This window comes from Dromiciops gliroides, chromosome 4, assembly GCF_019393635.1.
Source record: "Dromiciops gliroides isolate mDroGli1 chromosome 4, mDroGli1.pri, whole genome shotgun sequence".
NCBI lineage: Eukaryota > Metazoa > Chordata > Mammalia > Microbiotheria > Microbiotheriidae > Dromiciops > Dromiciops gliroides.
Window position 1 is genome coordinate 185,306,352 of NC_057864.1, and position 26,816 is coordinate 185,333,167.

Here is a 26,816-nt window from a genome sequence, read left to right on the forward strand (position 1 = left end):
GTGAAAGAATTAATACCTTCAAGAGATCACTTCATTCCAGCCCTCCCCCTCAACCCCAGAAACTCCACCTAGCCACCACAAACCAATACATTTAGCCTTTCTCACGGAAGGTCACGATCCATCTTCCTTCCGCATATCCCCTTCCCTCCACCCAACTCCTCCAATACACATATGGATGACTGTGCCTCACACATTCCCTAGGGCAGGATTAAGGATGAAAGTTTCCCCAGGATGGCTGGAGGGAAGAGAAAGAGGAAATATAGAACAGGTCTTCCTCAGTTGAATGAAAAAGATGCCAGTTTCTAAGATTTCTATCCCAATTTCTACCACTAGAGGTCAGGATGTACAGGGCCCCATGGGCATCAACCCGGGAACAGAGAATCCTAGTTTCAATTTCAGTCCAGCATGGCATGTGACATGCCCATGCTTCTGAAGGGAGGGGAGGGGATTCTGTAGGCAAATGGCAGAAGTTGAAGATATTAACATCAGCTCGTATTTAAGGAGGAGAGATATCCCATAGCCAATGGCCCATTCCTCACCTGATGGATGGATAGACCCCCTGTCTCTTGATTCAGTAACACAGAAACAAGAATTTGGCCAGAGGACAAATGAAGCAAGAGAGAGGCAATGGTATCCAGAGGAGAGAGAAGAGACATACAGAGACAGAGACAGAGACAGAGACAGAGACAGAGACAGAGACAGAGGGAGAGACAGAGACAGAGACAGAGACAGAGGGAGAGGGACAGGGAGAGAGAGAGAGCGAGAGAGCGAGAGAGCGAGAGAGCGAGAGAGCGAGAGAGCGAGAGAGAGAGAGAGAGAGAGAGAGAGAGAGAGAGGGAGAGAGAGAGAGAGAGAGAGGAGGTGGTGTGGGAATGGCAGAGAGACAGAGATAAGAGAGATACTAGACATGAAAGTAGATGGAGAAACAGAAAGACCAAGAGCCCAGGAGGCAGAAACCAACTCTCAGTCTTGAACCCTCCCTCCTCCAGGCCCCAGCCTCCCCCTCCCTCATCTCTCCTTACCTCCTCGATTTCCATTCTCTTCCTCCTGCAGAGGACAAAGAGATTGGTGTGAGTGGTTGAGAACCAACTGGGAACCCTTAAGACAATCCCTGCCAGTTAAGGAAGGAGGGTGCAACCAACTGACGCAACCTAGCCAGACCCCCTAATAAATACTTCATTCATTCTACTAGCTTGCCAGATGGAATTAGAACTAGAAAATCGAGTGTGCCTTGGGGGAGTCATAGATTACAGTCTCAGACTGGAGGAAGTTCAAACACAGTCAGGATACAGAGAGATGGAGGCAAATGAAGGGTATAGCATCAATTAGGAAAGAACGTGGACTCACAGAGAGATGAGAGCCAGGGGTTAAGTCCATCGTGCAAAGAAATGGGAAATAGATGTCCTTGGTTGGGAGAATAGGCCATGCAGAAATAAGAATAAACTAAATCAGATGTAGAAAGGGGAGCCATCAGCAGAGTCTATACCAAGGAATAAAAAGGGATTAAGTTTATGAGACCGGGTCAGCAGCTGATGGAGGGGCAGGGCTTGAAATCACAACAGAAGCATTTCTGACTTCCTGGACAGGTAGTAATAAGGAGCCACCTCAGTTCCTGAGTCAGGGAGGGACAATATGAAAGCATGCCTGAGAGGAGATGAATCTGGTAGCTCTGTGCCACACGTGGAGGGGAGGGGTAAAGATGTGGGAGGATCAGCTAGGCATCTGCTTTGATCACTTGGACATGCGTGGATCTGGACCTTGTTGGGGGAGCAGCTATAGGAATAGAGAAGGGGTCATAATGGCTGGGATCAGGAGGGGTGGAAGTTAACAGAGAAATGGAGGCTTTCAGTCACTTCCAATGGGCAAGGACCCAATTTGGGTACCATCCTCCTTTTCTCTTGGAGTGTTCACTGATGGGAGCTGACAACATCAGAAGTGGGTAGGAAGAAGAGACAGATGTGTTTAGACAGCTGAGCTGCCTCTGGGCTGCAGCAACTGCCAGGTGGGAAACACCGAGGATGGAACCCAGCCACCCTCCTGCCTCTGGGCTGGCCGACTCTTCTCCAAATCCAGAACAGATCTCCAGGGATGGAAAGGGCACAGTTCCCCAACCCCAAAAGTCAGAAAATCCAACTGGAGCTTGGACTGACCCTGCCTCCATTTCTTCTGTAGATGTAGGGTAATTCTGCCTACAGTAGAGGAGAAAGGGAAGCAACTGAGCATTTTCCCTCAGGGTAGAGTCTTGCAGAAAGTGGCCAGAGCCTGGGGGAGTTGTGGTAGGAAGGAAAGAACTAGAGAAGTCCAGAGAGATCAGTTCAGAAAGGGTGGAGTGGAGGTGTTGGCATCCTTGGGTGGCCTAGGAAGAGTTCATTAACTTGAATCAGCCTAGTCTGATCCCCCAACCCCTACTCTCAAGGACACAGCTACACACAGAGACATAAAGACAGATACACAAGACACCTGAAAAATACACAGCTACAGACATGCATCCATCAACATCAGCACATAGGTTCACTCAAACACTAGATATGCCCACTGTAACTTGACTCTCCTGTGTTCAAGCAGGTGGGACTTGAGGCCCTCAATGGAGGAAGCCCCTGACAGCTGTGTGGGCTAATCTCATCCCCCAGGGTGTGGAGAGGGACACAAATTTACTCTGAAACTCCAAAACAAACCTGCTCCTGTGGCAGGGGCCCCACCCGCATTTGGAGTCTGCATTTGTCTCGACCCATGACCCCTCAGCTCCTAGACTTGACCTTAGACCTCTGGTCAGACTAAAGAGACTTGGAATCTCCCTTAGCTCTTATACTTAAACTAAGACCAACTGTTGGTCAGACTAAGGGGACCTGAAATCAATCTCTCTGTCTCTGTCTCTGTCTCTGTCTCTCTCTCTCTCTCTCTCTCTCTCTGTGTCTCTCTCTCTTTGTGTCCCTCTGTGTCTCTCTGTGTCTGTCTCTTTCTCTCTGTCTCTCTTGCTTCTTTTCCTCTTCTTCCTCCCTCCCCCAACCTACACCTGAGAAGAGCTCCCCAAATTATGAAAATGTTAATTGTTTTGTAGGTGAGAGGTGGCAGACAGAGGATGGGGTTCATGCAGGAGAAGCCCCGGCCTCATCAAGCAGCAGAAGGCATTTAGATTAGATCCAAAGAAGGACTTCCTGTCAGGGAACATTATCAAGATAGTGTTGGGGAAAGGATATCACCTTTCATTATTATACCAAAGGTAATAATAGTAGCTTACATTTATATAGAATTGTAAAGTACATTCCTCAAAACAACCCTGTGATCTAGGCAGTAAAAAGATCATTATTATTTTCAGCACATGGACATCATCTGGTCTAGCTGTCCTGTCTTACAAAGAAATGAATGCCAAGAAAGGTTGAAGTGACTTGCTTAACAAATTAAAAATAATTCTTGCTTATGTAAATGAGAAGTGCTTACTTGGCAATTATGTTATGTATTAAAATACTAGTCCTTTGTAAGAACATGAAAAATAGATCTTTAAAATCTCATTCAGCTTGCCTTTTGTAAACTTTTTTAAAAAGTATCATTATGGGGGGCAACTAGGTGGTGCAGTGGATAAAGCACTGGCCCTGGAATCAGGAGGACCCGAGTTCAAACCTGACCTCAGACACTTGATACTTACTAGCTGTGTGACCCTGGGCAAGTCATTTAAGCCTCATTGCCCTGCCCCCCAAAAAAGTATCATTATTTCCATTTTATAAATGAGGAAAATGAGGCCTAGAGAAATCGAAGCTAGTGCCTGAACCTAGGTCTTCTGATTGGGACAATGGCTTTTTTCACCATATCCCATTGATACAGGTCACCCCCTTGGCCTCTAAGGGAAGAGTGACTTCAGACCCAACGCCATACCTTTACACCACAGTGCACGGCTGACTCTGGTGGGTAGACAATGAAGTGCCGCAGAGTGAAGCCAAAACCATCTTGGGGGTTCTTGTGTAACAGCAGCGTCCGGGGCCCTGGCCAGAGATGGGGGGGTCCGGGAGAGCACGCATCTCTTGGGCCCAGTGAAGGCTATGGGAAAATAAGAAGAATAATGGTGAATTCTGACCTGGCCTGAACTGATCCAAACGGGTATGAAACATGACTGTATACATGCATAGCAAGAGAAGGGAAGGGATTGGCAGTATATGGGAAAAGAGCCCTTAAAAGGGAGGCAGAACCCAACTTTCATTTCCCAGAGGGCAGAACTTGGAGCTATGAATGGGTAGAAGTTGCAAAGGGACAAATTTGGTCTTAGCATAAGGGGAAAGTGCCCAGCTTTCCCATTGGTCTCCCTACCTGGAGTTTCTCCCCACTCCAATCCACCCTCCACTCATCTGTCAAAAGAATTTTCCAAAAGCTATGGTCTGAAACCGTTATCCCCACCGGACTCAATAAACTCTACTGGTTCTTTACTACCTCCAGGATTAAATGTAAATTACTGTTTGGCATTTAAAGCCCTTCTCAATCTGGCCTTTCCAGTCTTTAAAAAAAAATTATATACATATACACACACATATACACATATACACACACATATACGTGTGTTTATGTATAAATATCTTTTAATTTATGAAATAAAGCAAGTATTTCCATAACAGTATAAATAAAAAATAATTTCACATGAAACTGCAAATCTATTATGTATAACTTGCCATTCCTTTTGAATATATATAGCATTATCATGTAAATTTTTTCCTTTTTTTCTTTCCTCCCTCTCCCTGCCCTTAGACATAAATATGTATGCTTCCAGTCTTCTTAAACATTACACCTCTCATGAACTCTGATTCATGGGCCTGCTTGTCATCCCTAGGACATGACGCTCCATCTCCTGACTACCTACCCTTTTGCTGGTTGCCCCCATGCCTCAGAAGCTCCCAATCTTTACCTCTGTCTCTGTTTCCCTAACTTCCTTCAAATCTCACCTTTTACTAGAAGATCATCATCCTGAACAATCTGTCTTCTCCCATTCCCGCAACCTCTACCTTCCCTCTGAGATTATCCTCATCTACTCTTAATATATTTCATATTACATACATATACATATATACACACATTAATTTACATGGTTTCCCCCATAAAAGAATGTAAGCTTTAGGGCAGGGACAGTCTTTCTTTCTTTTTATCACCAATTCTTTTTTTGTTTGTTTGTTTTAAAGAGGCAATCAGGGTTAAGTGACTTGCTCAGGATCATGAAGCTAGTAAATGTCTGAAGTGACATTTGAACTCAGACCCTCCTGACTCCAGGACCAGTGCTCTATTTTCTCACCAATTCTTAGCACAATGCTGGAAGATAGAAATTGTTTAATAAGTATTTGTTAATCAGTAGTGTGCTGGTAAATGTTTAACAACTGGATCTCCAGAAAGAAAAAACAATGTCTCCACAAACGTGCTTTTAAGTTAAATCTGAACTATTAACATTTTCTCCACCACTTTCTTAAATCTAGACAATCATCAAAACAGTAAATCAGGCCCTGATTTCTAGCATTTGCCGATTTCCCAGGTGAAAATACTCATACTGAAAATTTAACCATGGTTAATTTGACCTCGATACTCTGCATGTTAACTGCTTGACTTCTTGACTGACATCCAAAAGTAGAAGGGGCTGACTACAAGCAAAGGTCTGATGACCAGGTGGATTGTACATATTGGAGAGAGAATTCTTGTTCAGGCACAATTTGAATGAGACGGCCTCAGGGGCTCTTTCCAGATTTCCCTTGATTTCTGGGTTTTTAAAAAATGAATTATTGGGGCAGCTAGGTGGCACAGTGGATAGAGCACCAGCCCTGGAGTCAGGAGGACCTGAGTTCAAATCCAGCCTCAGACACTTAATACTAGCTGTGTGACTCTGGGCAAGTCACTTAACCCCAACTGCCTCACAAAAAAAAAAAAAAGGCGGGGGGGGGGTGCAATGGATAGAGCACCAGCCCTGGAGTCAGGAGTACCTGAGTTCAAATCCGGCCTCACACAGTTAACACTTACTAGCTGTGTGACCCTGGGCAAGTCACTTAATCCCAATTGCCTCACTAAAAAAAAAAAAAAGAATTATTTTGCCTTTATGTTTCCTCTTGCTTTGTAGTAGAATAGCACTGTTGGTAAATTACAGTTGTAGAATGCTTTGAGGTTAAAGCTTAAGAGACACAAACTACTGTTTGTTCAATGATATATATTAACATTTCTTGAATTCTTTTTAAAACCAGAAGACAGCCCTTGATGTCAGAACATAAGTATCTGGAGACAGAGCAACAAGAAAGAGAGCAGTCTTCTTAAACCTTGGGGAGAGAAATGGAAATGATGAAAGAAAGGAGATACAGAGATCAGGATGAAAGGAAGGAAAGTAGAACTATTTCTCTGACCCTTGGGTCCCTCTATGTAGCGCCTACACTCCTCCCCTTCCTCTCCCTCTCCCTTCTCTCCCTCCTCCTCATTCTCCTCCTCCTCCACCCAAGAACCTTATTCCACTCCAGAGGTCAAGGGGCTCCAGATACTGCCTTGTAACATCCCCCTCACTTGCCCCCCTCTCATAACCCAGCCACTACAAGTAGCAAGGCTGTTGGGAGATTCCTACCACCACCCTCCCCAATTTAAACCTCCGAGGAACCCCACCCTCCCAAGTGGTTAGGGCTTAGTTAGATACTTTCAGCTGTGCACCACCACCACTCCCCTTGCCCCCCAAAAAACCACCCCCTACCCCCACACATACTTCTTTCATCCCTTTCAATGCAATTGCTTTTGGGAAGGGACTATTGTTTGGAATGAGGAGAAAAGGATGGGAGGGGGCGGGGAGGAGGGGGCAGGCTGGCAGGAAGGAGAAGGAGGTTGAACAAACTATCCTGGTATCAACCCTCCTTAGGAAGGCCTTTCTTAAACTCTTCCCAACTGGATGGGGGATAAAATTCAAAATAATTGCTGTCAAAATATCTGAGAAAGGTGGTGATTGATTCATTGATTCATTTCTCCACCCATCCATCCATCCAAGAGGTTATTTGTGGAGCACCAATGTTTGAAACAGCTTTCTCACTAATTTTCCCTGTGCCTAAGCTTTCACCTCTCCAAACATCCAATTCAATTGATATTCCTAAAACACAGATCTGAGTGTATCACTTCCCTACTCAAAAATCATCAGTAGCTCCCTATTTTTTCTAGCATAAAGTACAAAGCCAATGCTATCCACAAATCTGGCTCCTCCTAACTACCTTCCTTTCCACTAATTTCATTTTACTTTTTCTCACAAATTCTACATGATACTCCATCTTTTGCTTCAGTGACTGTGCACAGTTGATCCTCTATCTGGAAAGTATTCATTCCTCATCATGACCTCTTAGAAACTCAACTTCCTTCAAAGCACAGCTCAGGAGCCTGTGTTCTACAAAAAGTCTTTCCTCACACCCTTTCTTAAAATTAATGTGTATTGGGGAGCACCTAGGTGGCACAGTGGATTAAGCACCAGCCCTGGATTTAGGAAGACCTGAGTTCAAATCCGGCCTCAGACACTTGACACTAGCTATGTGACCCTGGGCAAGTCACTTAACCTTCATTGCCCCGCAAAAAAAAAATAATAATTAAAACAATTAATGTGTATTACTTTGCATTTGTGCCCATGTTGTACTCCAATAGAACATTCCTTGAGGGCAAAAGCGCTCTCTCTCCCTCTTCTTCCCCGCCCCCCACAGCATCTAGCACAATGCATTTCATACCAAAGGCAAGGAATAAATGTTGTATTAAGTTGAAATACTGATGTGATTGAAATTTAAAGATCACTAAAAGAACTGTTGATGGAAACATCTAGGACAACCCCTTCATTGTTCAGTTGTTTCAGTCACATTCAACTCTTCGTGACCCCATTTTGGGGGTTTTCTTAGCAAAGATACTGAAACTGGTTTACTATTTCCTTCTCCAGCTCATTTTACAGGTGAGGAAACTGAGGCAAACAGGGTTAAGTGACTTGCCCAGAGTCATATAGTCAGTGTCTGAGGTCAGATTTGAACACAGGTCTTCCTGACTCCAGTCCTGGAGCTCTATCCACTGAGCTGCCTGGCTGCCCTGCTTTGTTTTACAGATAAGGAAATTGAAGCCCAGAGGTGAACTGACTTGCTAGAGGGATCAGGATAGGATTTAAACCCAGGTCCTCTGACTCCTCAGCGTTCACTTCCACCACGTCATAATGCTTGCAGATACTGACAAATGAAAAAACAAATTGAGTTCCAAGGAAAAGATGATGAACCATATCCCTTATCCTCCACATCACAGAGGAGCCTACTGGGACAGAATACAGTATACATCATCTGACATGTTCTCCGAATCGGCTTTTTATTTAAGTGCTTTTCTCTAATACAAGGGAGAATTCCTTTTGTAAGGGGTGGGTGGAAAATATGTAAAAACAAAAGGCATCAAATTGAAGTTTGTTGTTTTGTTGTTTAATTAGAAGGAGAACACTAAAAACAAACAAACAAATAAATAATGGAGAACATTAAAATAGGAGGGAAACAAGACAATCAAAAAATACTTAGGAGGGGATACAATTGATGTCTTAAATTGTCTGAAGAGTTGTCTTGTATTAGGAGGAACATATTTGCTCTGTATAGTCCTAGAGAGTAGAAGAGGACCATTGGGTAAGAATTAAGTAACTTTTAAGTTGTAAGGAACCTTAGAAATCGTCTGTTCCAAGCCCCTCTTTTTACATATTAGGAACCTAAGGCTGAGTGGTGACAAGGATGTGCCCAAAGAAATGCAAGTAGCAAGAAACCAAGCCAGGATAAGAACCCTGGCGCTCTGGCTCTCAATCGATCTTATTCTTGTTCCTACAAATCAGATGCCGTAGGTGTAAGAGAGAATTCTCTAACAATTACAGGAGGACAATAATAGAATAGACTACCTTGTTAGGGCGTGAGTTTTCCTACAGTGGAAGTATCAAACAGAGTGTCAGGAATGTTGCAGAGAGAATTCTAGTATTGTGGGAAAAAGAGGTCGAGACCTCTGAGGTCTCTTTTAACCTCAAGATTCTGTGATTTTGTGATATCTGGTTTCCTGTTCTCTGGCTACAGCTGGAGTCTGAGCCTCTGCTAAAGGCTCTGTGGAGTAGAGGGCTACCATCCCCCCCCCCCAACCCACCTCCCAAATTCAGCATCATGAACAATTTGGGCCTCAGAGGAGATTGCTCAATAGCCCTAGCTCTGGAAGAGGGGAAGAAGAAAATATTTACTGGGAATTCTGGAGATTTTCGATCTCCAAGACTCCCCATATTTGCTAACGAGGGGTAAGGGGTAGAGGGGGGCCTCAAGAGAGAAGCTTCAGTCCTTTCCTACCATGAAGCAGACTAGGGGGAAGGATGATGCTCATACTTATAAGTTCTCCACCCCGATCCTGACAGCCTTCCTAGGCATCCTCGGGGATTTAGGATGCCACCCCTCCCCCCATTCCAACCTCACTGCCAAGCCTCTCCACAGCTCTCATTGTCCCTGTGCCGTCCCCCTGGATTAGAGTTAAGCCCACAGCTGTCCCTGGGATGGGAAGTGGCCCTGACAGGTCCCTCCATAGGCAGTGCCCCCGATGCCCACACACCCAAAGTTCTGGCAGCTGCCAACAATCCACCATGTCTCACCCCAGCTTCCAGTCCAGGAGATATGGGCAAGCCTTAGCCACTCAATACCTTTCACTGAAATTTTGTCATTCCCACCCCCATTCTTGTCTGTATCTCTCCATTTTCTTTCCTCCTCTCTCCTTTCCTTTCAGGCTTTTCCTTCCTGGTCAACTTTCTTGGGGTAGTCATTTTGGCCATATCTTCTTGCCTCACCTACAATAACCACTGTGTATAAGGATATTCTATCACACATACCCCAACCCCATTCGGGCCACAGCCTTGTAAGCATCACACACAAACACACACACACACACACACACCCCAGAAGAAATTAAGATCTAGATATGGGAAATTATAGGGGAAGAAATCTAGAGTTATCCAGTTATCCAAAAATTTGACAAGTGAGGCAGCTGCACACGTGCTGGGTGGCAATGCCAGGGAACTGAACTCAGGAATCCTGGTTCCCCTTCCCCCCCAATTGGCACACAGGAGAATAAAGAGGTCATTGCCGAGAGCACAGAGTTCATGCTGGGCACTGTGCCCACTGTGACTCATGCCCTACCAGCCTGGTCTATCCCTGACATCGGAAACACACTACCCCCCAACCCCTCTCTGTCCCTTGCCTGAGGTCACTGCCCACTGATGACCATTCTGCCACCTCAGCACTTTGCTGCTGCCAGTCAAAGAACCTATCTGCACCTTCATCAACAGAATGCCAAGCAGGGTAGTGCCTCCCAACCCATCCTTCGCCCTGCTCGGTTTCCCTGATGCTCTGTCTGAGCACGTCTCTCCAAATATGTTCCTCCCTCTTTCATCCCAGACAACTTTAGGGCTGGAGGGCAGCAATGCCCAGTTATATGGTAGAATTACCAGTAGGCGTGAAAAACTTAGACAGGGGTCGATGAGGAGCTGGGTTTCTGGAAGCTGACTAGCTAACCACCTGAGACCCTGAGAGACCCTACAAACCCTGAGCTTCTCCCCTTCACCCTTTCCCGATGGATCTGGAGACTCGTTTGCTTGGGGGCTGCCCTTGTCATTGAGGTGGCACCTCCGAGACCCAAGAAGCGCCAGCCACCCTCCCGCCCACAGCTCTACCCTTCCAAACATCCGCGCAGTTTTCAGGAGCACTGGACACCAGCCCCCTCGGTGCGAGCCCCCGCCCCCCTCCCCGGCCCATCAGAGGCTGCCACACGTCTCACCCTGCCCCTAGCCGCGATCCCCCGACGGTGGGGCCCCGACAGCCGCCGGTCTTCGTGGCGGAGACTCGGAAGCCAGAGGCAGCGCGGCTCGGGGGAGCTGCAGTCCACTCCGATGGCCCTCTCCCAGCGCCAGCCCCCACCCCCGGCCCGCTCCACTCGCCACACTGCCCGACCCACCAGCGACATGGCCCGGGAGCGCGGGGGTGCGAGCGCGGGCGCGGGGCTCCAGGGGCCCCGGGAGCCGTCAGAGGGGAGGGCCCGGCTTTCCGGAGCCGGACGCGCGGAGGAGGGAGGGGCTCGGCATTCCCCGGAGCGGGAACAACTTCTCTCTCCTCCTCTCCTTCGGAGCCGGGGCTGCTCCGCTCCGGCTCCTCGCCCCGGCCCGCTCCCTCTGGGAGGCGAGCCCGAGGGGGCCCCCTCCCTGGCCCCCGCCCTCTTGAGCCAGGCTGAGCCGTGCTGAGCCAGCTGGGGGGTCCTGGGGTCTAGGGGCCGGAGAGGAGCGGGGGGGCCCGGGAGCGGCGCCGTCACCTCCTGAGCCTCCCGCAGCCGAAAGCTCCCAAGCCCGGACACGCCAGCAACTCCGGCAATGGAGCAAACGCCTCCCCCAGCCCAGGGCCGGCCCCCAGCCTGCCTGAGGCCACACAGGCCACCCTCTTCCCCTCCCTCCTCCCTTCCCTCCGCCCAGGCTGCTCCACGCCGCGCGGATGCACATCACACACACACACACACACACACACACACACACACACACACACACACAACTACTGGCCTATGCACTATGTGCAACATTTCCCCATGCACACAAGTACACACTATTCAAATACATGCTGCCCACAGACACTTAAATTGCACAAATACCCACACTTCACACACACTGATTTGCTGCACAAATACACACAATGCACACACAGAAGCACAGACGAGGATTCTATCCATTGCAGCTCTCCAATGAGAACACACACACATACACATACACAAACACACACTGCCCAGATGCAGTCACTTTGCACATTCACTGCATACAGGCAACCCTCACACACACCCACACATGCACACACACATTACACATAACCTGCACAGATACACATGATACACACCACATCACAGAGCCCTCTCCAAGGCACATTCAGAGGCATGGAGCACTGGAGCCACATAACAACATTACTCCCCATTCATTAGAGAGTGACACAGTCCTCTTCCCCCACTCCCAGCTTGGCCTGGAAGAATGGTACTGTGTGTAGTTCCCACAGAAGAGTTGTAAACATCGCACACACACACATACACACATACCAGCCCTACCTACCTAAAAGAGCCAAACAGAAGACCCCACCCAGCTCCTAGAGGTGGCAAGGTGACAGGCAGGCAGCACCCCACCCCTCCCACAATGCCAGCTGTCTGAATGCTCCACATATTTCAACATAAATGTGAGTTTAGGGGGAAACTGAAGGTAGTGTACCTTGCACCCTTAATGTTAATATTAATGAAATAGTTTTAGTTGGGGGTCTTGTCAATGACATCAACAACTCTCCTCCCCCAGTCATAGATGAATATGTTGGTGGGGTGGAGCAGGGGTCTGGACCCAGGAGTGGAACCATTTCTTGCTCCCATCCTTTTTTTTCTAGACCTCCTCTCCCTTCTACAAGCAGGGATCTGAGATAGGTCTTTCCAAGGGAGAGGAGAGAAAGCAGGCTTTTGAGGAATGATGACAGATAAGCATCTCCACATCACAGACCAGCTACTCAATCCAATGCTGGCTTCCTGGAGAAAGCAAACTAGAGAAGAATCCTGAAGGATGGGAGAGTTTTCATCTGGAACAACCGCTGATCAAGCAGAGGAAAAAGGAGATTTTCAATCTCCAAGATTCCCTGTATTTGCTAACCAAGGGTAAGGAGTGGGGGGGGGGGGGCTCAAGGGAGAAACTTCAGTCCTTTCCTATCATGAAGCAGACTGGGGGGAAAGAGGATGCTCATACTCATGCAGAGTATGAGCTCCCCATCCATCACACCCTGACCAAGACTGCCTCTGACCCTAATCATCATCCAAGCTTTCCCAAGGACTTTCCATAGCTCGACCCCTTTGTTATTATCACCCTAAGTCAATTCCCCCACTTGGGGAGTCCAAATACAGCAAAGGAGAAAAGCAGAGCCTGAAGGATGCAGGGTAGGGAGAAGTCAAGAGACTGAGGAATGGAGAGGGGGGACTGAAAGAGAGAAATGGAAGCAACTGGGGTGCCAAAGAGGGATGAAAGTGTGGGGAGAGAGAGTGGGGGAGACTAATGGACAGGGTGTGGGGAGACTGAAGGACAGAGAGTTAGACCAAAGGCCAGAGGCTGAGAGAAACCAAAAGCAGAGAGAGGGGAGACTGAGGGAATGGAGAAAGATGGAGACTAGAAGTCAGGTGGTTGTAAAAAGACTTAAGATGGAGTGGGGGAAGTGGGGGGACAGAGAGTTGAGGGAGGCTGAAGGGACAGAGTGTGGTAAAGACAGTAGGGGAGACTAAGAGACAGAGGATGAGGGAAGTGAGCAACAGAAGGTGGGGAAGACAGAGGAAAGAGATTGAAAAGACAGAAAACGGGGGAGACTGAGGGACGGAAGGTAGGGGGACACTGAGGTAAAGAGAGTGGAAAGGATAGGAAGAGGTAGAGATTAAAGAAGGTAGAGAGAGGGAAGAGGGGAGGAAGGGTTAGGATGAGGAATGTGGGGGAGGCCTGGGCTGGCCTGGGCTGGGAGTTGTTTTGTTCTCCTGTTTCCTGTTTGCAGGCTGAGCTGGGCCCCCTGTGCAGGAGTCACCCCCACCCCCACCCCCGGGGGGCGGAAGCCGGGACGGGAAGAGTGAGGCAGTCACAGGGGCTGAGTCAGGAGGGATTCAGGACACAGAAGGAATAGTTCAGCCATGGGAAGGGAACACCAGAGCCCAGGGGGGAGCCTGGAGCTGGGACCCCTCTTACCCCAGGACTTCTTAGAGGAGCCTAGCTCCTCTAAGAATTTCATGGTTGGGGTCCCCCTCTCCTGCCTTAGATCCTCTCAAGGCAATTCTCAAGCCAGGCCAAACCCTCTGATTCAAGAAGGAGGGACTTCACGCTGTCATCTTGTCCTTTCCCCATCTCCAATACTCACACTGGCCCCTTCACCTGCTGCCTACAGAAAGAACACGTTCTCTTTCAAACTTGCAAGATTAAGGGGCAGAGCATTCATCCACTCACCCCTTCTCTTAGGGAGCACACGGGATAGGGAACTTGTACACACACACACACACACACACACACACACACACACACAGCAGTCCTGCTAACCTCTATCCCTCCTTCAGCCAGCCCATCCAAGTCTTCCTCTGCCCTACCTCCCAGAAATACTAAATGTACCATCCTATGAATCTAGGTTTTCCTATTCCCTATAAGGGAATAGAGGTAAGGGGAGGAAGGTAGGTAGAAAGGAAACAAGCATTTATTAAGCAGCTTACTACGTACCAGGGACATGGTAAGGGCTTGGGAGAAGTGGATACTGGAGAGGAAGGTGTTGATGTTCTCAGTCTATCCCAGACTGAGAGGTCCTGAAAATGTAACAGCCATATGTGATGCTCTGCCAGCTCCCTTAGGTTGTCAGAGGTGAGGGTGGGGTTGTAGAAAGTTTAGCAAGCCAAACAACTCTACCCCCACCCCCACCCCCACCCCTGCCCCAGCCCCTTCTTTCCAGCTGCCTCGAAGAAAGACTTGCTTGGAAGGGCCACTGAGGCTCACCATCTGGAGAAAAGGGGAGGGGTCTCTGGTGTCTCTTGTCTCTCTCCCTCAAGCCTCAGCATTTCCTCTGGGAAAGGAATGTGGGGTGGGCAAAGGAGGGACGTGGGGGAAGGGGGGGACCAAGCACTTCAAAATACCAGGCGTTGCTGAGATTCTATTCTGAGGCTTCCTGCCACAGGCGCCCCACCTCCCCCCACCCAACGACCTCTCCCAAGTCCTTCTCCCCCCAAAACCAAGAATCACCCAGCAGCCTTTCTGGCACCTCTCCTATTTACCGCCTCCCCAATTTTCTCTACCCTTCAGGCAATCCAACCTAACCCTAGGGATGAATAAGGGGGAACACTCCTGGGAAAGGAAGAGAAACTATATTATACTCTCCTGAGTCTCATTCTGATCCACCTTTCCTTAGAGCTGCTACTAGGGGGGAGAGGATCTAATCTTTTCTGCAGTCTAATGCCAGCCCCTCTTGCTGCAACTGCTCTCTTTAGAATAACATAATGTCATCTTAAAAATCGGACACTTCATTGTTGTCAGACCTCCAGTTACCCCCTCTATCTCCTCAGATAGCCCATTCCATTTTTAGCTAACAATATAGATTTTTCCTTACATCCAGTCTAAATTTGTTACTTTGCACCTTCCACCCATTGCTCCTACTTCCGTTCTCTTTAGCTGAGCAGAACCACTTCTTTTTTTCTCTTCCACATGACAGGTAGCTGTCATGCCCTCTCTCTCCCCGAAGTGTTCCCATTTCCAGGTAAAATATCCCCAGTTACTTCCAGCTACCCTTGTAGGCCATAATCTCTAGTCCTCTCACCATCCCAATGACATTCCTTTAATTTATTAGCAAACTCTTCTAAATTGTTGCACCCAGAACTGAATGTCACACTCCAAATGTGACCTGACTGTCAGAGTAGAGTGGGACCACCACCTCCCTAAATCCTGGACATTGTGACTTGTTTTTTGGAGGCAACTGGGGTTAAGTGACTTGCCCAGGCTCACACAGCTAGTAAGTGTCTGAAATCATATTTGAACTCAGGTCCTCCTGACTTTAGGCCCAGTGCTCTATCCACTGCACCATCTAGCTGTTCCCAAGACCCCAAGTTTCAGAAAAGGTGCTGATCTTCCCCAGTAGAGGAAGTTCTTCACTGAGGGCTCCTTATCCCTAATAAAAGAACAAGTCTAGTCAGCATAATAATATTCATACTAGAGAAGCAGCATGGCATTTGGGTAGAGAGCTAATCTTGGATAGGGTAGGCAGATCTGGGTTCAAGTCCTCCCTTGGACCTCCTCAGATGGTGTGACCCTGCCTAAATCACTTATGTTCTTATTGCTCTAGGCAGCTCTCTAACTTTCAGAGAAGTTTCTGATTTGCAATAGTGGTTTCTTTATCAGGAAGTTCCTTATAACAGTGAAATAAAAGGTTCAGCCCCTATCCTTTAATCATCACAGTTGATTTTATATAGCATTTTACAGTTTACAAAGCATATTGCATATAGTATCTCATTTAAACCCTACAACAATCTGGTAGGGTGGGTACTAGAGGTTTGATTATCCCCACTGAGGAAACTGAGGCTCATACAAGTAAAGTGACTTATTCAAGGTCACACAGCTAGGAAATATCAGGTATAAGATTTGAACTCAGGTTTTCTTGGCTCTAAATCTAACTCTGTCCATTGCCCTCACTGCCTCTCATTTGAGCTTCCTGACTTTCAGTCCTGGATTTCTTTCCTCTGTCCCGTGGTGATTTTTATCTTTTAGAACCTTGGGGTAGAGATGAACCTGGGCTCCATTCTCAGATAGAACAAAATTCTTTACCTCTCTCAAATTAGGGAGACCTGGGAGAAAAGAGTGAGGGGTCCTGTGTCTTGTGTGGAGCATGTGGTTTGGTTGGGTCAAGGACTAGAGAGCCAATAGAAGAACCACTTTGACAGACATTCCTTTGGGCTGAGCTGGAAGGGGAGGGGGGACTAAGGAGAGGGGGAGAGCGGGAAGGAAATCTTGCCCAGGGACCGGAGGATGGAGGAGATGACCTTGAAAGAAGGAGGAGACCTTCCTCTTAGCCCAAGGGTCAAGAGATAGAGAGTGAGAAAAAAAGGGGGGGGAGGTTGGGAATGTTGATAGTGGCTGAGGAATGGGAGGGAACAGGAAGTAAGAGTGAAGGGTTCCCAAGGATCAGGAATCACCCCTTTTCCTTCCTTCCTTCAATCTGATCCCCTTCCCTTCCCAGAAATGCAAGCTCAGTGTGGGTTGGGGGTGGGCTGTGTATGTCCATTAAACACCCCAAGTGCTTGGTCCTAAGACCAAATAATCCTGAATAACTACATACGCAAAAAAACAAAACAAAAAAAAGACACCACACAACATTAAACACACTCCAACTATGGAGCATCACAAGGGCTCAGTATATTGGACCAGCACACACACACACACTAAATCACACCCAGCCCCACAAAGCAAACCAATTGCGAACTTAGCAGGCATGAATAAAATGTGATACCAAACAAATTCCATACATGTTCCATCCCCATGCCTATGAACCCCTGCCCAGTCCCCTCCTTCAAGGACAACCACCCCCTCAGTCCCTTCCCCACCCTTTTACCCCACAATGGGTGCCTGGTTCCCAGCACTGCCTGTCCCGTGGCTCTCCTGCCTGACGTGCCCCAACAAGCCAAGCCACTGAGCCGGCCAAGCAAGACTGTCTCCTCCCTGTACCCCTCTCCCCACCCCCACCCCATCTCCTTCCCAAGTCACAGAGAGCAGAGGGGCCCAGAGGCAGGGAGATAACCAAGGTGACCTCTCCAGGTCCCTGAGTCCTCCTCTGGGGTTTCTGTCTGCCTCTGGTCTGCATTGTTGGGTCATTCTTCCCATATGCTCAGCATCCTGAGTGATTGTCCTTCAAGGTTCCTGGGGTAACACCTGGGTTCAAATTTCATCTTAACTTCTGATCTGCTTTTAGAACTCTCATGGTCAGGGACCTGAATACCAGCTGCCACCCTGGCTGACCCCACAGGTTTATGATTCTTCAGTTCTCACATAGTTCCCTTCTGCCCCTATTTAATCATTCAGTCAGTCGGTCATTCACTCATCCATTCGACATACACTTATTGAGCATGTAGTACATCAATCACCATCAATCAGTAAATCAACTACCATTTCTAAAGGCTTACTATGTGCCAGGCACTGCGCCCGGCTAAACACTGATGGGAGATACAGAGAGGCAGAAGCAGGCCTCGTCCTTAAGGAGCCTGAAATCTAATTGGCGAGACAACATGCAAACAACTTTGTACCACCAAGATATAGACAGGATAAGCTGGTAATAATCTCATGGGGAAGGCACTGAGGTTAAGGAGAACTGGGAAAGGCTTCTTGGAGAAAGCAGGGCTTTAGCTAAGCCTTGAAGGAAGCCAAGAGGTGGAGATGAGGAGGGAGAATGTTCCAGGCAGGACAACCAGCCAGTGAAAATGAAATGTAATATAACATACACTTTCTCTAACCCTAGTTGGATAGTAGGGGAGTGATGCGTGTATATGTGAGGGCAGAGTTCTCCCTCAAGGCTCCTGGGCAATGGGACTAGGGAAGTGGGGTATGAGAGGAACTTTCGATCTACCAGCATGTTTTAATTATCCCAACAAAGATATGGGAAGGAGTCGGCGAGCAAAAAATGACACAGATAAGCCAAAACAACAAATAACATAAACGTATTTTGCAAGGATATTGAGACACAGTAAATACATTTAGACACAGAGATCTACATTCAGACACACAGCTACACATTCAGAAAAAGGCACATCAATGAACTGATATGTGCATACACACAGATACTCTTAGATCCACACAGACGACCTTACACTCAGACACGTGATGACACACCTTCAGTGCTACTGAGCTGACTCCCTATCCACATGACCCAGGAGAGTGTAGGAGAAGAGGCCTCAATAACCACTGAGTTCATTCACTAGAGTTCTAACAGCAGGAGGCCCCAGGCTTCTCCCTTGGGATTATGGGAGACTACAGCTTTGTCCATCTGAGGTTTCCAGGATAGATAGAAAGGGGGATGGCGAAGGTGCCGGGTTGGCCCCCTCCCTGTGCCATGGCAGTGGAGCCGACTTCCCCAGTGTGGAGGTAAAGGGGAGGGGCCTTGGGGAAAGGAGGAGCAGTGAAGGGAGAGGAGAGGAGACAGAAGGCGGGAGGAGGGAAATGATCAACATTTCCCCACAAGCCTAGATGACCATGGAGCCTGTGGGAAATAAGCAGTTTCAGAAAGGGTGAGTCCCGAATCCTACCACAAAATAAACATAAAGGCATTTTCTTGGTCATCTGAGGAAGGGGGAGGGGAAGACTTGTTTTGAATCCCCTCCCCCCTCTACCAGGAAGCCTTCCCAGATTAACTCTACCCTTCACCTTCCCTTACATCTCTTTCTCCTCCCCCTCCTCCTCCCCCTCCTCCCTATCCTCCCCCTCTTCCTTCTCCACACCTTCCCTCTCTCTCTTCTCCCCGCTTCTCCTCTTCCTCCCCACTCCCCTTCCCAGCACCAATATCTACAAACTGTGCTGTTAGAGGGCCTTAGGGATGATGGATGCAGCCCAAGCCCTTTATGTACAGAGGAGAAAACTGAGGCCCAGCTAGGAAAATGAATGACCCTAAAAGCGGTAAGTAGCAGAAATTAGACACAAACCCATCTTCTTATTCCCATTCTGTTCCTTGTACTTCCCTTGTTCAATTTTCTTCCTTCTGTCTCCTGGGAATATGGCCTGGCTCCCTTGTTTGAACAAGAGTTCCCCAAAGATGGGGTCCATATTTCCTGCCTTTGGACCTCCTTTCTCTCTCCCTACATATTCAATCAATCGCTAAATCTGGGGGCAGCTAGGTGGCACAATAGATGAAGCACTGGCCCTGGATTCAGGAGGACCTGAGTTCAAATCCGGCCTCAGACACTGGACACTTACTAGCTGTGTGACTCTGGGCAAGTTACTTAACCCTCATTGCCTCACCAAATAAATAAATGACTGAACTTAAGCACCACCTTCTACAGAAAGCCTTTTCTAACACTCCAGATACTAGTGTCTCCCTTATTACTTTGTATTCATCGTTATAGACATATATGTATAAATTTTCCACCATGATATAATTAAGATGTTCAGCTAGGTGGCACAGTGGATAGAGTGCCTGGCCTAGACTCAGAAAGAGCATCTTCCTGATTTCAAATCTAGCCTCAGACAGTTACTATCTGTGTGATCCTAGGCAAGTCACTCAACCCTGTTTACCTCAGTTTCCTCATCTGTTAAAATGGCCTAGAGAAGGAAAGGACAAAGCACTCCAGTACCTTTGCCAAGAAAACTCCAAATGGGATCACAAAACATTAGATGTGACTGAAAAACAACAATAGAATTAAGATCCTTGAGGGCAGAAATGGTTCTATTTTCTCTGTATTAGCAGTGCCCAGCACTATACTTGGTATATAACAGCCACTTGATAAATGTTTGTTGGGGGATTGGAGGAGTTCAGGGCATCAAGTCATTGACTACCTAAAAATACTTCCACGTCCTCCTTCCTTCTATTTCTCCTCCTCAGTAAGCACCCACCTGTGGCTGAGCTGGGTGAGCCCAAATATAGTTGTGGTCTTGTGTGTGTGTTTTTTTTTAATATCAACTTAATATTTTATTGTCCCAAGAAGAAAGTTAACAAAACACATGACCACGTGGAGACTTTCCTCCTAAGACAGAAGCTCCTTGTGTGTTCTTAAGAAGAGACAGAGGGGCAGCTAGGTGGTGCAGTGGATAGAGCACCAGCCCTGGATTCGGGAGGACCTGAGTTCAGATCCGGCCTCAGACATTTAACACTTACTAGCTGTGTGACCTTAGGCAAGTCACTTAACTCCAATTGCCTAACCAAAATTTTAAAAAAAGAAGAGACAGAGACAGAGGGAATTCCAAAGGGGTAGTAATGAAGCAATGAAGGGGAAGAAACTGAGGCACTGGGAGTAGGGAGACCGAAGAACAAAGAAAAGGAATATTTATAATGTCCCAGTCTTAGGAAGTTCCAAGTCATGACAAGAGAGATGTGACACATACCTAGGAAACTTTCTAAGCCTTGCAAAGTAACACTGTTACAGTATTATAAGAACTGAACTGATACAAAGCGAAGTAAGCAGAACCAAGAAAACCATATAGACACTGACTACAGCAATGCTAAAAGAATTACCATCACATGATAATTGAAAATGAGCTTAGCCCCAAAGAATTGTTATTGTTGTTTGTCCTTCATTCTCGAAGAGGACCATGACATCAGGGTGATATCATGAACTGAATTGGATTTAAGTGAGGGACAGATGGGCTGTGCAAGATCACCAACCTCACTCTCTCCTCCAGAGCCTTCTGGGTCCAGTGGCAAGATGAATGGAGATGACCCTGGATGTTTAAGATAATTGGGGTTAAGTGACTTGCCCAGGGTCACACAGCTACTAAATGTCTGAGGTGAGATTTGAACTCAGGTCCTTCTGACTTTGGGACCAGAACTTTAACCACTGTGCCGCCTAGCTGCCCCATCATCAAAAAAGAAATATGAGAAGACACTTCTCTCCATGGCTTGGGGAGAGGAGATCAGGAGGGAAGAAGGGGGAAGCCCATGAATGTGGAACATCCCATATAATATCAAGGTTTTAGAAAAATATATTATGGGGGGCAGCTAGGTGGCACAGTGGATAAAGCACCGGCCCTGGATTCAGGAGTGCCTGAGTTCAAATCTGGCCTCAGACACTTGACACTTACTAGCTGTGTGACCCTGGGCAAGTCACTTAACCCCCATTGCCCCACCAAAAAAATTTAATTATATATATATATATATATATATATATATATATATATATATATATATATAAAATGTATCAATTTTGGTGATTTTTTCCTTTTTTTTAAACATTCTTTGTTATAAGGGTTCTCTGGGATAAGGAGGGGGTAAGGGATACAGGGGGAAATCTTGGTGACATAAAAAGAAAAGATAAAAGTTTAAAAAATTTTTTTGTATTTTTTTGTACTTTGTTTTTTGCAGGTCAGTGAGGGTTAAGTGACTTGCCCAGGGTCACAGAACTAGTAAGTGTCAAGTGTCTGAGGCCAGATTTGAACTCAGGCACTCCTGAATCCAGGGCCGGTGCTTTATCCACTGTGCCACCTAGCTACCCCCCTAAAAATATTTTTAAAATAAGATATTGAATGAATGAATGAATGCATACTGAGGTGATAAGAACTTTGTGTTTGTGACTCTGGGGTCCAAGGTACACATTTAAGGAGTAGATTGGAATGAGTCAGGTGAAGAGGGGGCCAGGGGAGGGAGGAAGCGAGCATGCTGTGATGGATGCAGCATAGGACCACTGAACAACACAAAAGTAACTGGTCCACTCATAGGTTAAACAAGGGATACCAGTTCCACCAGGATGAAATTCTAACTGAACTCCTCACCATGTGATGCTTAAAATCCAGTCATTATTCTCATCCTTCACTGCCTCCACCCTAGACTGAACTCTAGGTCTGATTCCTGAGCTTCCCTTAATCTTGTCAAGAACCAGGCCTCCGTACCACTCCTTCTGCCCTTCTCATCCCCACTTCACGTGTTGTCTTCCTCCATTTGAAATGTAAGCTCCTTGAGGGCAGGTATTGCTTGTACTTATCCCCAGATCTTAGCACAGAGTTTAGCAAAAAGTAATCTCACTTAATAAGTAAATCTCTCAATCTATCTATCCATCCAGATATTCACGCATATTCAGTCATACGGGCAATGCATGTGTATAAATAAGTGTGCTCATTCATGCAAAACACCCATATTCATCCAGACATGTAGTGTTGGAGTTAGAGACTAGGATGTAAGTCAGGAGACCTGAGCTCATTCCCAACTCCAGTTTATACACACACACACACACACACACACACACACACCCCTACAAATATATGTACAAATATATACTATTTGTATGACTACATCATTTAATTTCTCTTAGACTTAGTTTTCTCATTTGCAAAATGAAGATAGTACTTGTGCTATCTACCTAGGGCTTTAGGAGAAGTACTTTGAAATCCTTAATACATCATAGAAAACTAAGTTACCGGTACCAGTAACATCTGCTTACACTAACACACAGTCAGGTCCCAGTGGACAGCAGAGCCCCCTGCTGGCATGATCCTGGCATTTTTCCTTCCCTGATACCAGCCAGATTCAGGCTTCCCAGATTGCTTTCTATCTCTACCTCCCTGATATCCACATCCCTCATCCACCATGAACTCAATTGCTCAGAAAGCTCAGGAGTTCACAGAATTCACCCCATATATCCAACCTGTTGCCAAATCTTGTCATTTCTACTTTCACCTTCTACCTCTCCTATATGTCCCTTTCTCTTTGCTCCTACAGTTGCTATCCTGGTGCATGAGCTCATCACCTAACACCAGGCCTCCTGGTTGGTCTACCTGACTCAAGTCTCTCCCCACTCTAATTCATCCTCCACTAAGCTACCAAAACCCAGATCTGACTTCATCACCTTCTTACTCAAGAAACACCAGTGGTTCCCTGTTACCTCCGTGATCAAATAGAAAATGTTCCCTTTTGTCAGTAAAAACACTTCACAAATAGGTTTTACCTGATTGCACATATATAACCTACATCAAATTGTTTATCATCTTTGGGAGAGTGGGAGAAAATTTGGAATTCAAAATTTTATTTAAAAAATGAGTGGGCAGCTAGGTGGCGCAATGGATAAAGTACCGGCCCTGGATTCAGGAGTACCTGAGTTCAAATCCGGCCTCAGATGCTTGATACTTAACTAGCTGTGTGACCCTAGGCAAGTCACTTAACCCTCATTGCCCCACCAAAAAAAGAGAAAGAAAGAAAGAAAGAAAGAAAGAAAGAAAGAAAGAAAGAAAGAAAGAAAGAAAGAAAGAAAGAAAGAAAGAAAGAAAGAAAGAAAGAAAGAAAGGAAGGAAGGAAGGAAGGAAGGAAGGAAGAAAGGAAGAAAGGAAGGAAGGAAGGAAGGAAGGAAGGAAGGAAGGAAGGAAGGAAGGAAGGAAGGAAGGAAGGAAGGAAGGAAGGAAGGAAGAAAAAGAGTGTTAAAAATTGTCTTTGCAAGGGCAGCTAGGTGGCGCAGGGAATAGAGCACTGGCCCTGGATTCAGGAGTACCTGAGTTCAAATCCAGCCTCAGACATTTGACACTTACTAGCTGTGTGACCCTGGGCAAGTCACTTAACCCCAATAGCCTCACTAAAAAAAAAATTGTCTTTGCACATAATTGGAAATACCTAAAAGACTACAAAAAATAAAGACCCTTCAGAACCTGCCTCCTTCCTACTCTTCCAATCTTCTTACACTTTAAGATATAGCAATGCCTGTGTTCTCGATGTTCCCCAAAGAAGACATTCTATGTGTTATCTTGAACACTCTGTGACTTTTCTTTTTCTTTCTTTCTTTCTTTTTTCTTTTCTTTTTTTTTTGTGGGACAATGAGGGTTAAGTGACTTGTCCAGGGTCACACAGCTAGTAAGTGTCCATTGTCTGAGGCCAGATTTGAACTCACGTCCTCCTGAATCCAGGACCAGTGCTTTATGCACTGTGCCACCTAGCTGCCCCCCACTCTGTGACTTTTCATTGGCTGTCTCCCAAGCCTGGAATTCTCTCCCTCTTCACTCCTGCCTACTTTCCTGGCTTCTTCAAGACTCAGCTCAAATCTCACCTTCTGGAGAAGGCTTTATTCCCCATCTCACCTCTGCTAGTATCTTCCTTTTCAGATTACCTTCCATTTGTTCTGAGCATATTTTGTATAAACCTAATTATTTACCTTGTTTTCCCCATTAGGACATGAATTCCTTAAGGATAGAGACAGTATTTTTTGCCTTTCTTTGTGTCCCAGTGCTTAGAACAGTGCCTGGCACAGAGTAGACTCTTAATAAATGTTTGATGACTAACAGTTGAAGTGGGAGGCAGAAAGGCAGCAGAAAACAATGAACTTAAGAGTCACACCCGTTCGTTTGCAGTTGTCTTTGACTCTTCGTGACCCCATTTAGGGTTTTCTTAGCAAAGATACTGGAGTGGTTTGCCATTTCCTTTTCCAGCTCATTTTACAGATGAGGCAACCGAGGCAGGCAGGGGTAAGTGACTTGTCCAGGGTCACACCTCTAGGAAGTGTCTGAGGTTAGATTTGAACTCAGGAAGAAGAGTCTTCTGGACTTTGGGTCCTGCACTCTATGCACTATGGTGCCACCTAGCTGCCCCAAGAGTAACAGCACAGGAGTTCAAATTTCTGCCCTTGCTTCTTCCTAGCTGTGTAATTTTGGGCAAATCAATCATCTCTCCAGTTTCAGTTTCCTCATATGTAAAATGAGGGTGGACTCATGAGGTTGTACTGGTTTACTTTTTGAGGTCCTTCTCAGCTCTTGAGCTACAATTCAAGATGCTATATTAGATCTTTGGGGAAAAGAAATAGAAGAAAGCTAAGCTCCCATCTCCAAAAACAACTGGATTGATTATTTAAACAGAGGAGAACCCCAGTGTATCTGGACTAGGTTAGGGGTGGGACAGCTCTTCCCTCGCAGGGGAATGATGGAAATGACTTCTCAAAGCTCTTCTCCAAGCTATAGGACAGGGCCTCCTGGAGTCACTGATCCCAGAATGAAAGGGATGTCGGAGATCTTCTCTTGTCCCACCTCATCATTTTACTGATGAAGATACTGAGACCCAGAAAGATGAAGTCATTTGCCCAGGGTTACCCAGTTAAGAAGTAGCAGCGCCAAGGTCTCTGAACTCTGGGCCCAGTGCTCTTTCTTCTGCAATACTTGCCCAATCTTCCCCACCCCCACCCCCACCCCCACCCCGGGCCTCTGCACCAGCCACCTCTTTCTTCCAGGCTGACCTGGGAGAGACAAAGGGGACAAAGGGGTCACTCTGTTCTGCCACCAGGGTCATTTGGTAAGTCCTTCTGGTTTCATGACCACCAGGCGACAGATGAACCTGAGCGACAGGTGCATGGGCAATGAGGAGCAAAGGGAGAAATCACACATTGCCAAGCCTAGGCCACACCTCCATCCCTGGGCAGGTCTCAGCAGCTTCCATTAAGTCTCCTCAGGGCACCTGGGGCTACTTGGTAGGGAGTGGTTCTCAGCCCTGCCCCTGAAACTACCCACCCCCTCACTCCAGTCCCTGCCCAGCCTGTGCCCAAGTCAGCTCATCCTCTCTATTATCACTGCCCAGCCTATGCCCAAGTCAGCTCGTCCTTTTTGTTATCACTCAATATGCTTTCTCAAGTACAAGTAGCCATCGTCTTCCACCTTAAACCACAATGCCAATGAGGATCGCTTCTGGAGAAGGTGGCTCACCAATAGCAACATCTCCTAAGCACGAGAGTCCTTAGGATACAGATGAGATACTGAGCGGAGCACCTGCCAGCCTCATTCCCTACTCCTGGGGAGATCAGGGCAGGGGGCTGTCCGGGAGGCATGAAGCCAGGAAAGGAAACAGGAACAAGCATTTATCAAGTGCCTACTATGTGCACAGCACTTCACAAATACTATTTTATTTGATCCTCAAGGAAGCCCTTGAAGAACACACTTTCAAATTAAAAATGTTCCTGCAGTCTGCCTGGTTATGGGATAGGAGTTCTGGAAATGGAAAGGGAAAAGATCAAGCTCTCTTCTCTGCTCAGTCAGTACAGGAATCATCTTCCTATCCATCCCAGTCTCTCCCCACTCCTCCCCTCCCTCCACACCAAAATTATCTGGAAATTTACTTATCTGTGCATATATTGCATCACACCATCACCACTATCCCCATTAGAATGTAAGCCCCTTGAGGGCAGGGAAAGTTGTTTTTGTTTTTGTTTTTTCCCTAGCCCCTAACACAATGCATTGTGAAAAGGAGTTTAACAAAAGCATAAAGACTTGAAATGAGTTTGAGATGTCTCCCTCACCCTCCAACTACCCTTCCATGTCTCTGCCTTCCTTTTCCCTGGCCACTGTCAACCCAGTAGGCACAACTTCTGCCAACCCACAGAGACACCTGTGGAGGGGTGGCAGACATTAAACCTCAGATTTAAAATTCCATGCTTTCCCCACTCTTCAGATTCCTAAAGTTCTGGTAGAGTGCTGGCCCTGGAGTCGGGAAGACCTGAGTTAGAATCCTACACTAGCTGTGTGAACCTGTGCAAGTCCCTTAACCTCTATATGGCCATAAACAAAATAGAAATGAGATGATTTTGTTGTTTTTTGTGGGGAAATGGGGGTTACGTGACTTGCCCAGGGTCACACAGCTGGTAAGTGTCAAGTGCCTGAG

General features: G+C 46.8%; 1 protein-coding gene across 6 annotated transcripts in view; it reads right to left on the reverse strand.

Moving 5' to 3' along the window:
- Positions 1–26,816, reverse strand: part of ARHGAP23 (Rho GTPase activating protein 23) — a 138,644-nt gene that overhangs the window by 64,589 nt on the left and 47,239 nt on the right. For 3 of the 6 annotated variants that reach the window (XM_044002236.1, XM_044002238.1, XM_044002235.1), the window contains exons 2-3: positions 3,871–4,032; positions 1,023–1,047 (exon numbers count right to left, since the gene is read on the reverse strand). In XM_044002236.1, the coding sequence (XP_043858171.1) occupies positions 1,023–1,047; positions 3,871–4,032 (187 nt within the window). Of the gene's footprint in view, positions 1–1,022; positions 1,048–3,870; positions 4,033–10,779; positions 11,327–26,816 lie in introns of those variants that run through there. The other 3 variants (XM_044002234.1, XM_044002232.1, XM_044002237.1) reach the window with 2 other exon arrangements.